Source organism: Calonectris borealis, chromosome 2, assembly GCF_964195595.1.
Source record: "Calonectris borealis chromosome 2, bCalBor7.hap1.2, whole genome shotgun sequence".
Taxonomy (NCBI): Eukaryota; Metazoa; Chordata; class Aves; order Procellariiformes; family Procellariidae; genus Calonectris; species Calonectris borealis.
The window spans coordinates 937,456-950,539 of NC_134313.1; the positions used below are offsets into that span (position 1 = coordinate 937,456).

The window sequence follows — 13,084 nt, forward strand, 5'->3', positions numbered from 1 at the left end:
TCAGCGCCAGCCGCTCTCCTCGCCGAGCCCCAGCAGCAGCAGCAGCCCCCACCCCCCCAGCAGCCCCGAGCTCTGCAGCCCCAGCAGCAGCCACGGCCGCGGGGCGCGCGCCGCCAGCATGGCCGGCACCTGCGGGGCAGGGGGCAGGGTGGGCGCGGGGCTGGCGGCCCCCCGGCACGCGCGGCACGGCACACGGCACACGGCACACATAGCACACGGCACACGGCACACGGCACACGGCACACGGCACACGGCACACATGGCACACGCGGCACACGGCACGCGGCACACATGGCACACGCGGCACACGGCACACGGCACACGGCACACGGCACACATGGCACACGCGGCACACGGCACGCGGCACACGCGGCACACGCAGCACACGGCACACAGTACACGGCACACATGGCACACAGCGCACACGGCACACAGCACACATGGCACACGGCACATGGCACACACGGCACACATGGCACACATGGCACACAGCACACGGCACATGGCACACATGGCACACATGGCACACGGCACACACGGCACACACGGCACACGCAGCACGCGGCACACGGCACACGGCACACACAGCACACACGGCACACGGCACACATGGCACACGGCACACACGGCACACAAGGCACACACGGCACGGGGCGCACACGCGGCAGAGCGTGCACACTGTGGAATGGCACGCAGTGCGGCACACACGGCACAGCACGGCATGCACACCGTGGTGCGGCACACGGCACAGCCAGCACAGCCGGCACACGTGGCACACCCAGCATGGCACAGATGGCACAGCCGGTGCAGCACACACAGAGCACGTGTTGTGGCACACACGGCACACATGTGGCACACAGCACACATGGCACGCACAGCACACATGGCACACACGGCACACACGTGGCACACGTGGCACACGTGGCGCACATGCGGCATACATGCGGCACACATGCGGCACACGCGGCACACGTGGCACACGTGGCACACGTGGCACATGTGGCACACACACAGCACACATGTGGCACACGTGGCACATATGGCACATGTGGCATGCACGGCACACACGTGGCACAGGTGGCACACGTGGCACACACACGGCACACGTGGCACACATGTGGCACACATGGCACATGTGGCACACACGTGGCACACATGTGGCACACGTGGCACACACATGGCAGATGCAGCACACCTGGTGCAGCACACATGGCACACGTGGCACACGTGGCACAAACGCGGCACACACGTGGCACACATGCGGCACACACAGCACACGTGGCACACGCACGCGGCACACACGCGGCACACACGTGGCACACACAGCACACACGTGGCACACGTGGCACACATGTGGCAGATGCAGCACACCTGGCGCGGCACACGCGGCACACGTGGCACACGTGGCACACGCGGCACACGTGGCACACACGCGGCACCCATGCGGCACACACGCGGCACACATGTGGCAGATGCAGCACACCTGGCGTGGCACACGCGGCACACGTGGCACACATGTGGCACACACGCGGCACCCACGCGGCACACACGTGGCAGATGCAGCACACCTGGCGCAGCACACGCGGCACACGCGGCACCCACGCAGCACCCATGCAGCACCCGCGCGGCCCACGCGGCGCCCCCGCAGCACCCACGCGGCCCACGCGGCCCCACTCACCATGCGGCAGAGCGCGAGGTGCAGCAGCAGCCCGGTGGCGGCGGCCCCCAGCCAGGCGCGGGCGGGGCCCGGGGCGCCGAGGGCCAGGCCCAGGTAGAGCCCGGGCAGCGCGGGCAGCGCCCCCGCCAGCCCCAGCCCCAGCGCCCGCCGCGCCCCCACCCCCGCCTGCGCCAGCACCGCCAGGTCCCCTGCGGGGAGCGGCGCCCTCAGCCGGGGCCCCGGCGCCCGCAGCCCCGCACCCACCCGGCACCCCCCGGGCACCCCCCACGCACCCCACGCACCCCCGCACCCAGCACCCACTGCGCAACCCCATCCCCCCACGCGCCCCCCCATGCACCCCACACTCCCCCACTCCCCCCACGCCCCACGCACCCCCCACGCCCCCCGTCCCCCCACGCACCCCCCCATGCACCCCCCACTCCCCCACTCCCCCACACACCCCACGCACCCCCCACGCCCCCCGTCCCCCCACGCACCCCCCCATGCACCCCACACTCCCCCACTCCCCCCACACCCCACGCACCCCCCACGCCCCCCGTCCCCCCACGCACCCCCCCATGCACCCCACACTCCCCCACCCCACACACACCCACGCACCCCCCACGCCCCCCACTCACCCCACCCCCCCCACACCCCACGGACCCCCCACGCCCCCCATCCCCCCACGCAACCCCCCATGCACCCCACACTCCCCCACCCCCCCACACCCCCCACGCCCCCCGTCCCCCCACGCACCCCCCCCATGCACCCCACACTCCCCCACTCCCCCCACACCCCCACACCCCCCACGCCCCCCGTCCCCCCACGCACCCCCCCATGCACCCCACACTCCCCCACTCCCCCCACCCCCCACACCCCCCACGCCCCCCGTCCCCCCACGCACCCCCCCATGCACCCCACACTCCCCCACTCCCCCCACACCCCACGCACCCCCCACGCCCCCCATCCCCCCACGCACCCCCCCATGCACCCCACACTCCCCCACTCCCCCCACACCCCCACACCCCCCACGCCCCCCGTCCCCCCACGCACCCCCCCATGCACCCCACACTCCCCCACTCCCCCCACACCCCACGCACCCCCCACGCCCCCATCCCCCCACGCACCCCCCCATGCACCCCACACTCCCCCACTCCCCCCACACCCCACGCACCCCCCACGCCCCCCGTCCCCCCACGCACCCCCCCATGCACCCCACACTCCCCCCACACTCCCCCCACTCACCCCCACCCCCGCACCCAGCACCCACTGTGCAACCCCATCCCCCCACGCACCCCCCCATGCACCCCACACTCCCCCACCCCCCCCCACACCCCACGCACCCCCCACGCCCCCATCCCCCCACACTCCCCCACTCCCCCCACACCCCACGCACCCCCCCAAGCACCCCACACTCCCCCACTCCCCCCACGCCCCACGCACCCCCCACGCCCCCCGTCCCCCCACGCACCCCCCCATGCACCCCACACTCCCCCACCCCCCACACACCCCACGCCCCCCCCACGCCCCCATCCCCCCACGCAACCCCACCCCACACACCCCCCACACACCCCACACTCCCCCCATGCACCCCCCACTCCCCCCACTCACCCCACCCCCCCCACACCCCACGCACCCCCCACGCCCCCCATCCCCCCACGCAACCCCACCCCACACCCCCACACACGCCCACACCCCCCCCACGCACCCCGCACTCCCCCCATGCACCCCCCACTCCCCCCACTCACCCCACCCCCCCACACCCCACGCCCCCCATCCCCCCACGCAACCCCACCCCACACCCCCCACACGCCCACACCCCCCTCACGCACCCCGCACTCCCCCCACTCACCCCACACACCCCCCACGCCCCCACGCACCCCCCACCCGCACACCCCCGCCACCCCCCCACCCCACGCACCCCCCCCACGCACCCCACACTCCCCCCCCCGCACTCCCCACCGCCTCCCCCATCCCCCCTCGCGCCCCCCACGCCCCCTCACCCAACGCGTGGGGCAGCTCGTGGCAGAGCAGCGCCAGCCCCGTGGCCACCCCACTCTGCCAGGAGGCGGTGAAGGCGGCGCCCAGCGCCAGCCCGTCCGTCAGGCTGTGCGCGGCGTGGGCCAGGGTCACCACGCAGGACAGAGCCCGTGGGCCTGGGGGGGGGGGACGGGACGGGGAGACGCCAGGGGTCACCCACGGGGCACCCACGGGGGCACCCACGGGGCAGCCGCCCCCCAGCAGCCACCCGGCCCCGCCGGCAGCCGCGCCGCGGCCCAGTGGCCTAATGGATAAGGCATCAGCCTCCGGAGCTGGGGATTGTGGGTTCGAGTCCCACCTGGGTCGGGTCCCCCTTTTAGCGGGGCGGGGGGGATATGGGGTTTGGGGATGGGGTTTTTTTGGGGGGGGGGGGTGTCGTACCCCGGCTCTGCAGCTCCTGCGTGCTCTGGTCGAGGTTGGCGTCATCCGCCTTTACCTGGAGGGGGAGGGGGGGGGGGATGTGGGTATGCGGTGCCCCACATCTGCCCCACATCTGCCCCACATCTGCCCCACATCGCTCCATGCCGCCCCCCGCCCCCCACCCGCCCAGCCCCCCACTCCCTGCCCCAGCCCCCAGCGCCCTCCTGCCACCCCCCCACCCCCAGCCCCCCCATCCCCCCACTCCCAGCCCCCCCCACCTCCACCCCCCCACCCCCCCCTCCAACCCGCACCCCCACCCCCCCCACCCCCCCTCCACCCTCTAGCCCCCCACCCCTACCCCTCCACCCCACCCCCCAGCCCCCCAGCCCCCCCCTCCACCCCCCCCCTCCGCCCCGCCCCCCCCCGCAGCCCCCACCTCCTCCTCGGGGGGCAGCAGGGCCCCCAGCCCCCCCTCCAGCAGGAAGGCGCCGAAGAGCCCCCCCAGCACCCCCAGCAGCTGCCAGGGGGGCTCGGCCCCCCCCGCGTGGCCGTGGGACCCCTCGGCGTGGGCGTGGGACCCCTCGGCGTGGGTGTGCAGCCCCAGGAACTGCGGGGGCACGGGGGGGTCAGGGGGGGTCAGGTCCCCCCCGTGTCCCCCCCGTACTCCCAGGCCCCCCCGTGGGTGTCCCCCCCATGCCCCCCCCGACCCTGCGTCCCCCCCGTGCCACCCATGTCCCCCCCCGTGGGTGCCCCCCTGCGCCCCCCCGGGTTCTCCTGTGTCCCCGTGTCCCCCCGTGTCCCCATGTCCCCCCATGTCCCTGTGTCCCCCCTGTGTCCCCCCGTGTCCCCCCTGTGTCCCCCGTGTCCCCCCATGTCCCCGCTGTGTCCCCCCGTGTCCCCATGTTCCCGTGTCCCCGCGTCCCCCCACATCCCCCCGTGTCCCTGTGTCCCCCCGTGTCCCCATGTCCCCCTGTGTCCCTGTGTCCCCCCGTGTCCCTGCATCCCCGTGTCCCCCCACATCCCCCCATGTCCCCGTGTCCCCATGTCCCCCCACATCCCCCCATGTCCCCGTGTCCCCATGTCCCCCCACATCCCCATGTCCCCCTGTCCCCCCGTGTCTCCGCATCCCCCCTGTGTCCCTGTGTCCCCGTGTCCCCCCACATCCCCCCATATCCCCCCATGTCCCCGTGTCCCCCTGTGTCCCCCCGTGTCCCCCCACATCCCCCCGTGTCCCCGTGTCCCCCCGTGTCCCCCCACATCCCCCCACATCCCTGTGTCCCCCTGTCCCCTCACATCCCCCCGTGTCCCCGTGTCCCCCTGTGTCCCCCCGTGTCTCCACATCCCCATGTCCCCCCGCATCCCCCCGTGTCCCCCCGTGTCCCCGTGTCCCCCCATGTCCCTGTGTCCCCACATCCCCGTGTCCCCCCTCATCCCCCCGTGTCCCTGTGTCCCCGTGTCCCCCCGTGTCCCCGCATCCCCCCGTGTCCCCCCGTGTCCCTGTGTCCCCACATCCCCGTGTGTCCCCACATCCCCCCGTGTCCCTGTGTCCCCGTGTCCCCCTGTGTCCCCCCGTGTCCCCGCATCCCCCCGTGTCCCCCCGTGTCCCTGTGTCCCCACATCCCCGTGTGTCCCCACATCCCCCCGTGTCCCTGTGTCCCCGTGTCCCCCTGTGTCCCCCCGTGTCTCCGCATCCCCGTGTCCCCCCGTGTCCCCCCCGTGTCCCCCCCATGTCCCCCCGTGTCCCCGCATCCCCCCGTGTCCCTGTGTCCCCGTGTCCCCGTGTCCCCCCGTGTCTCCGCATCTCCGTGTCCCCCCGCATCCCCCCGTGTCCCCCCATGTCCCCCCGTGTCCCCCCGTGTCCCCCCATGTCCCTGTGTCCCCACATCCCCGTGTCCCCCCACATCCCCCCATGTCCCTGTGTCCCCGTGTCCCCCCGCATCCCCCCGTGTCCCCCCGCGTCCCCACATCCCCCTGTGTCCCCGTGTCCCCGTGTCCCCCCGTGTCCCCCCGTGTCCCTGTGTCCCCACATCCCCGTGTCCCCCCATGTCCCTGTGTCCCCACATCCCCGTGTCCCCCCACATCCCCCCGTGTCCCTGTGTCCCCGTGTCCCCCCGTGTCCCTGTGTCCCCTCACATCCCCCCATGTCCCCGTGTCTCCCCATGTCCCTGTGTCCCCACATCCCCCCGTGTCCCCGTGTCCCTGTGTCCCCCTGTGTCCCCCCGTGTCTCCGCATCCCCGTGTCCCCCCGCATCCCCCCGCATCCCCCCATGTCCCCCCGCGTCCCCACATCCCCCCGTGTCCCCCCACATCCCCTCGTGCCCCTGTGTCCCCGTGTCCCCCCGTGTCCCCCGTGTCCCTGTGTCCCCACATCCCCCTGTGTCCCCCCACATCCCCCTGTGTCCCTGTGTCCCCGTGTCCCCGTGTCCCCCCGTGTCCCCCCGCGTCCCCCCGCATCCCCACATCCCCCTGTGTCCCTGTGTCCCCGTGTCCCCCCGTGTCTCCGCATCCCCCCGTGTCTCCACATCCCCGTGTCCCCCCACATCCCCCCGTGTCCCCCCATGTCCCCCCGTGTCCCCCCATGTCCCCCCGCGTCCCCACATCCCCCCGTGTCCCTGTGTCCCCGTGTCCCCCCGTGTCCCTGTGTCCCCTCACATCCCCCCGTGTCCCCGTGTCCCCCTGTGTCCCTGTGTCCCCTCACATCCCCCCATGTCCCCGTGTCCCCCTGTGTCCCTGTGTCCCCTCACATCCCCCCGTGTCCCCGTGTCCCCCTGTGTCCCTGTGTCCCCTCACATCCCCCCGTGTCCCCGTGTCCCCCTGTGTCGCTGTGTCCCCTCACATCCCCCCGTGTCCCCGTGTCCCCCTGTGTCCCTGTGTCCCCTCACATCCCCCCGTGTCCCCGTGTCCCCCTGTGTCCCTGTGTCCCCTCACATCCCCCCATGTCCCCGTGTCTCCCCATGTCCCTGTGTCCCCACATCCCCCCGTGTCCCCCCACATCCCCCTGTGTCCCCGTGTCCCTGTGTCCCCCCGTGTCTCCGCATCCCCGTGTCCCCCCGCATCCCCCCGCATCCCCCCATGTCCCCCCGCGTCCCCACATCCCCCCGTGTCCCCCCACATCCCCCCGTGTCCCTCTGTCCCCGTGTCCCCCCGCGTCCCCCCATGTCCCCCCGTGTCTCCGCATCCCCGTGTCCCCCCGCATCCCCCCGCATCCCCCCATGTCCCCCCGCGTCCCCACATCCCCCCGTGTCCCCCCACATCCCCCCGTGTCCCTCTGTCCCCGTGTCCCCCCGTGTCCCCCCCATGTCCCCCCGTGTCCCCGCGTCCCCCCGTGTCCCCGTGTCCCCGCGCCCACCTGGGGCAGGAGGTGCAGCAGGGCGTCCCCGCTGAGGGCCCCGGCCGCCAGCCCCAGCAGCAGCGGGCGCAGCCAGCGCTGGGCGCGGTGACAGAGGGGACACCGCAGCAGGGCCAGCGCCAGCAGCGGGCACAGGGCCAGCGCCAGCCCCGCCACCGTCCCCAGCGCGAACCCTGCGGGACCGCGGCGTCACCGGGCCAGGCCCCGGCCACCCCACACTGTCCCCGTGTCCCCAAGGGGCACGGTGGCACCCCTGGGACACCACAGCGCTGTCCCCCTGTCCCCAAGGGGCACCCCCGGGACACCACGGCGTTGTCCCCCTGTCCCCAAGGGGCACCCCCGGGACACGACGGCGCTGTCCCCCTGTCCCCAAGGGGCACCCCCGGGACACCACGGCGTTGTCCCCCTGTCCCTAAGGGGCACCCCCGGGACACCACGGCGTTGTCCCCCTGTCCCCAAGGGGCACGGTGGCACCCCCGGGACACCACAGCGCTGTCCCCCTGTCCCCAAGGGGCACCCCCGGGACACGACGGCGCTGTCCCCCTGTCCCCAAGGGGCACCCCCGGGACACCACGGCGTTGTCCCCCTGTCCCTAAGGGGCACCCCCGGGACACCACGGCGCTGTCCCCCTGTCCCCAAGGGGCACCCCCGGGACACCACGGCGCTGTCCCCACCCCTGTCCCCGTCCCCGTCCCCACTCACTCTCAGCGACGCCGAGCTGGCCCGTGGCCGCGGGACCGGTGGCCGCAGGGCTGGTGGCCACAGGGCTGGTGGCCGCGGGGCTGGTGGCCGCGGGACCGGTGGCCGCGGGGCTGGTGGCCGCAGGGCTGGTGGCCACAGGGCTGGTGGCCGCGGGGCTGGTGGCCGCGGGACCGGTGGCCGCAGGGCTGGTGGCCACAGGGCTGGTGGCCGCGGGGCTGGTGGCCGCGGGACCGGTGGCCGCGGGGCTGGTGGCCGCAGGGCTGGTGGCCGCGGGGCTGGTGGCCGCGGGTCCGTGGCGGGAGGGGGGTGCGGGGGGGGTGCGGGGGGCGCCGGCGCGGCCGAGCTGCTGCCGCAGCAGGGGGGGGGCCAGGCGCAGGAAATCCCCCCGGGAGAGCGGGGCCCCCCCGGGCACCCCCAGCGCCTGCAGCAGCTCGGGGGGGGCCAGGCACAGCTGGGGGGGGGGCACGGCCTCAGCGCCGGGGGACGGAGCCCCCCCCCCCCCCCAGGGCACCCTGACCCCCCCACAGGCACCCTGACCCCCCCCAAGGCACCCTGACCTCCCCTCAATGGGCACCCTGACCCCCCCCAAGGCACCCTGACCCCCCTCAGGGCACCCTGACCCCCCCCAGGGCACCCTGAACCCCCCTCAATGGGCACCCTGACCCCCTCCCAGGGCACCCTGACCCCCCCCAAGGCACCCTGACCCACCCCCCACAGCACCCTGACCCCCCCAAGGCACCCTGACCCCCCCTCAATGGGCACCCTGACCCCCCCCAAGGCACCCTGAACCCCCTCAGGGCACCCTGACCCCCCCCAGGGCACCCTGACCCCCCCTCAATGGGCACCCTGACCCCCCCAAGGCACCCTGAACCCCCTCAATGGGTACCGTGACCCCCCCAAGGCACCCTGACCCCCCTCAGGGCACCCTGCCCCCCCCGAGCACCCTGACCCCCTCCCCCCCCTCAGGGCACCCTGACCCCCCCAAGGCAGCCTGACCCTCCTCAGGGCACCCTGCCCCCCCCGAGCACCCTGATCCCCCCCAAAGCACCCTGACCCCCTCCCCCCCCTCAGGGCACCCTGACCCCCCCAACGCAGCCTGACCCCCCCCCAAAGCACCCTGACCCCCTCCCCCCCCTCAGGGCACCCTGACCCCCCCAACGCAGCCTGACCCCCCCCCAAAGCACCCTGACCCCCTCCCCCCCCTCAGGGCACCCTGACCCCCCCAAGGCAGCCTGACCCCCTCCATGGACACCCTGACCCCCCCCCCCCCGGCACCCCTGGGTGCCCCCCACTCACCGTGTCCCAGGGCAGCGCGTCGGGGGGGGGCGGGGGGCGCAGGCAGCGGCCGCGCAGCACCAGGGCCCCCAGGGCTGCCAGCACCCGCGCGCCCGGCCCCGCGCCCACCCGCGGGGACACCGCCGCGCCCGCCGCCAGCACGCCCGCCGCGTCCACGCAGGCCTGCGCCACACCGCCGCCGTCACCCCCCGCCACCGCCGCCGTCACCCCCCGCCACCGCCGCCGCCACCCCCCGCCACCGCCGCCGCCACCCCCCGCCACGCGCCACGCGCGCCCGCCACCCCCCCCGGCGCACGCGGGTGCCACCACGTGTGTCCCCTCCCCGCGGCACGTGTGGCGGTGCGACGGTGGCCGTGGCACCCCCCCGCGCCCCGTGGCACCCCCGCGCCCCGTGTCCCCTCACCTCGGCGCTGTCGGCGCTGCGGTAGTTGGGCACCACGGCCGCCAGCAGCTCCGCCACCTCCCGCAGGCCGGGGCCGCCAGTGCCGGTGCCGGTGCCGGTGCCAGTGCCGGTGGCAGTGCCAGTGGCGGTGGCAATGGTGGTGCCGGTGCCGATGCTGGTGGTGGTGGTGGTGGTGGTGGCAGTGGCATTGGCGGTGCCGGTGCTGGTGGCATTGGTGGTGCCAGTGCCGGTGCCGGTGCCGATGGCATTGGCGGTGCCGGTGCTGGTGGCATTGGTGGTGCCAGTGCCGGTGCCGGTGCCGATGGCATTGGCGGTGCCGGTGCTGGTGGCATTGGTGGTGCCAGTGCCGGTGCCGGTGCCGATGGCATTGGCAGTGCCGGTGCCAGTGGCATTGGCGGTGCCGGTGCTGGTGGCATTGGTGGTGGCGGTGGCGGTGCTGGTGGCGGTGCTTGTGCCGGTGCCGGTGCCGGTGCCGGTGCCGGTGCTGGTGCCGGTGGCAGTGGCAGTGCCGGTGCCGGTGCCGGTGGCGGTGGCGGTGGCATTGGTGGTGGCGGTGCCGGTGCCGGTGCCGGTGGTGGTGGCATTGGTGGTGGCGGTGGCGGTGCCGGTGCCGGTGCCGGTGGCAGTGGCGGTGGCGGTGGCGGTGGCGGTGGCGGTGGCGGTGAAGGCGCGGTGCAGGGCGCGGGCGCGGGCGGCCCAGCGCCCGGTGGCGGCGTCGGCGCAGGCGGCCGGGGGGTCCCGCAGGGTGACGAGGACGGCGGCTCCCAGCCAGGGCACCTCGGCGGCCTCCAGCCGGGCGGCGGCACCCGCCTTCCCCACCAGCGCCAGGACGGCGCCCGCCGAGAGGCACTGCGGGGGGGCGGGGTGCCGTGGGTTTTGGGGTGTCGTGGGGGTTTTGGGGTGTCATGGGGGTCGGGGTGCTGTGGGGGTCGGGGTGCTGTGGGGGTCAGGGTGCCGTGGGGGTCGGGGTGCCGTGGGGGTTTTGGGGTGCTGTGGGGGTTTTGGGGTGCTGTGGGGGTCGGGGTGCCGTGGGGGTCAGGGTGCCGTGGGGGTTTTGGGGTGCCGTGGGGGTCGGGGTGCTGTGGGGGTCGGGGTGCCATGGGGGTTTTGGGGTGCTGTGGGGGTCAGGGTGCTGTGGGGGTCAGGGTGCCATGGGGGTTTTGGGGTGCCGTGGGGGTCGGGGTGCCGTGGGGGTCGGGGTGCCGTGAGGGTTTTGGGGTGCTGTAGGGCTTTTGGGGTGTCATGGGGGTTTTGGGGTGCCGTGGGGGTTTTGGGGTGCCGTGAGGGTCAGGGTGCTGTGGGGGTTTTGGGGTGCCGTGGGGGTCGGGGTGCTGTGGCGGTTTTGGGGTGCTGTAGGGGTTTTGGGGTGCCGTGGGGGTCGGGGTGCTGTGGGGGTTTTGGGGTGCTGTGGGGGTTCTGGGGTGTCGTGGGGGTTTTGGGGTGCTGTGGGGGTTTTGGGGTGTCATGGGGTCGGGGTGCCGTGGGGGTTTTGGGGTGCCATGGGGGTCGGGGTGCCGTGGGGGTCGGGGTGCTGTGGGGGTCAGGGTGCTGTGGGGGTTTTGGGGTGCTGTGAGGGTTTTGGGGTGCCGTGGGGGTCGGGGTGCTGTGGGGGTTCTGGGGTGCCGTGGGGGTTTTGGGGTGCCATGGGTGTTGGGGTGCCGTGGGGGTTGGGGTGCCCTGGGGGTTTTGGGGTGCTGTGGGGGTTGGGGTGCTGTAGGGGTTTTGGGTGCTGTGGGGGTCAGGGTGCCGTGGGGGTTTTGGGTGCTGTGGAGGTCGGGGTGCTGTGGGGGTTGGGGTGCCATGGGGGTTTTGGGGTGCTGTGGGGGTCCGGGTGCTGTGGGGGTTTTGGGGTGCTGTGGGGGTCGGGGTGCCGTGGGGGTTTTGGGGTGCCATGGGTGTTGGGGTGCTGTGGGGGCCGGGGTGCTGTGGGGGTTTCGGAGTGCTGTGGGGATTTTGGGGTGCTATGGGGGTCGGGGTGCCATGGGGGTTTTGGGGTGCTGTGGGGGTCGGGGTGCTGTGGGGGTTTTGGGGTGCCATGGGTGTTGAGGTGCTGTGGGGGCCAGGGTGCCATGGGGGTTTTGGGGTACTATGGGGGTCGAGGTGCTGTGGGGGTCGGGGTGCCGTGGGGTCAATGGCACTAGGGGTGCCGGGAGCAGTGGGGCTGACACCCACACCCCGCCCTGGGGACAGGCACCCCCCAAAATCCCCCCCTCACCCCCCCACCTTGGGACACACTGGGCACCCCCAAAGAAGCGGGGTGCAGAGGCACCCCACGGCGACAGGGCCTGATCCAGCCCCCGCGGCACGGGGAGCACATGCAGCGGGCACGGCACGGCACGGCACGGCACGGCACGGCACCCTGCCGGGGGTCAGGGACCCCCCCTGCACCCCACGCCCCCGCAGAGGCCACGCACCCACCCCACGGGCAGGACCATGCGGGTGCAGGGTGGGACGGGGCTCAGCACCGGGCACCCAAGTCCTGGGGCACCCGTGTGCCGTGCCGGGCTGTGCCGGGCTGCGCCGTGCCACGCACTGCGGCACGGTGCCACGCGTTGCTGCACGGTGCCACGCGGCGCTGCACGGTGCCACGCGGCGCTGCAGCGCGCCGCGCCATGCACTGCTGCACAGCGCCGTGCCGCGCCGCGCCGTGCCGTGCCGTGCCGGCGAGCTGGAGTTTGACCCCGGCCGCCCGCCCTGCCTTTCTTTCCACACGGCCCGGCGTCGCCGGCGACGGGCGCTTACCTTTCCACACGGCCCGGCGCGGCACTGCGCACGGCCGGCGGCGATGCCCACGAGGGACCGCACCGTGCCGTGGGGCAGGGAACCGCTTCCCGACGACAGCAGGGCCTCCAGTGCCGCCACCGATTCGGCGACGCCGGGGGGGTCCCGGCCGGTCGCCCCCAGGCCCAGGGTCAGGAGGAGCAGCAGCGGGGTCATGGCGCGGGGGTTCCCTCTGGCACGCGGCGCCGGTGGGCTCGCGGTGCAGCCGGCCCAGGGGTTGCCAGCCGGTGCCGGTGTGCCGTGGGGCGCCGGGGCTGTAAAACCGCCCGGGGCCGCGGCGGTGATTGGCTCGGGGCGAGATTGCCCCGGGTTAACCATTCCTCAGGGCCCGGCACGGCGGCTGCGCCCGCGCCCGGCCCCCCCCTCCCCGAACCCCGGCGCTGCCACCGGCACCCCCGGCCCTCGCCTGCCCCGTGGGTGCTGGGGTTCCCCCGGCGCGGCCCCGGCACCCGGCTGCGGTGCTCAGCTCGCCCCTGGGTGCTGGGCTCCCCCCGTG

The 13,084-nt window shown here is 74.7% G+C and overlaps 1 protein-coding gene and 1 non-coding gene across 2 annotated transcripts; one reads left to right on the forward strand and one right to left on the reverse strand.

Moving 5' to 3' along the window:
- Positions 1–12,744, reverse strand: LOC142079775 (zinc transporter ZIP4-like). The gene is made up of 11 exons (XM_075144521.1): positions 12,550–12,744; positions 10,484–10,656; positions 9,808–9,961; positions 9,405–9,566; positions 8,109–8,559; positions 7,407–7,579; positions 4,512–4,664; positions 4,079–4,133; positions 3,661–3,813; positions 1,679–1,866; positions 1–129 (listed from the first exon to the last, which is right to left on the reverse strand). The coding sequence occupies exons 1-11, from the start codon at positions 12,742–12,744 to the stop codon at positions 1–3; spliced, it is 1,986 nt and encodes a 661-aa protein (XP_075000622.1).
- Positions 3,931–4,003, forward strand: TRNAR-CCG (transfer RNA arginine (anticodon CCG)). Its single transcript has one exon. It is a non-coding gene; the product is annotated as a tRNA-Arg (tRNA).
- Positions 12,745–13,084: the final 340 nt, after the last annotated feature.

Coding starts and splice junctions, on each gene's coding strand:
- LOC142079775 (XM_075144521.1), bottom strand. CDS start 12,744: ATGACCCCGCTGCTGCTCCTCCTGACCCTGGGCCTGGGGGCGACCGGC. Junction 4,134..4,511: donor AGGGGGGGCTGGGGGCCCTG/CTGCCCCCCGAG, acceptor CTCCCCCTCCAG/GTAAAGGCGGATGACGCCAA. Junction 1,867..3,660: donor CGAGCTGCCCCACGCGTTGG/GTGAGGGGGCGT, acceptor CGCTCCCCGCAG/GGGACCTGGCGGTGCTGGCG.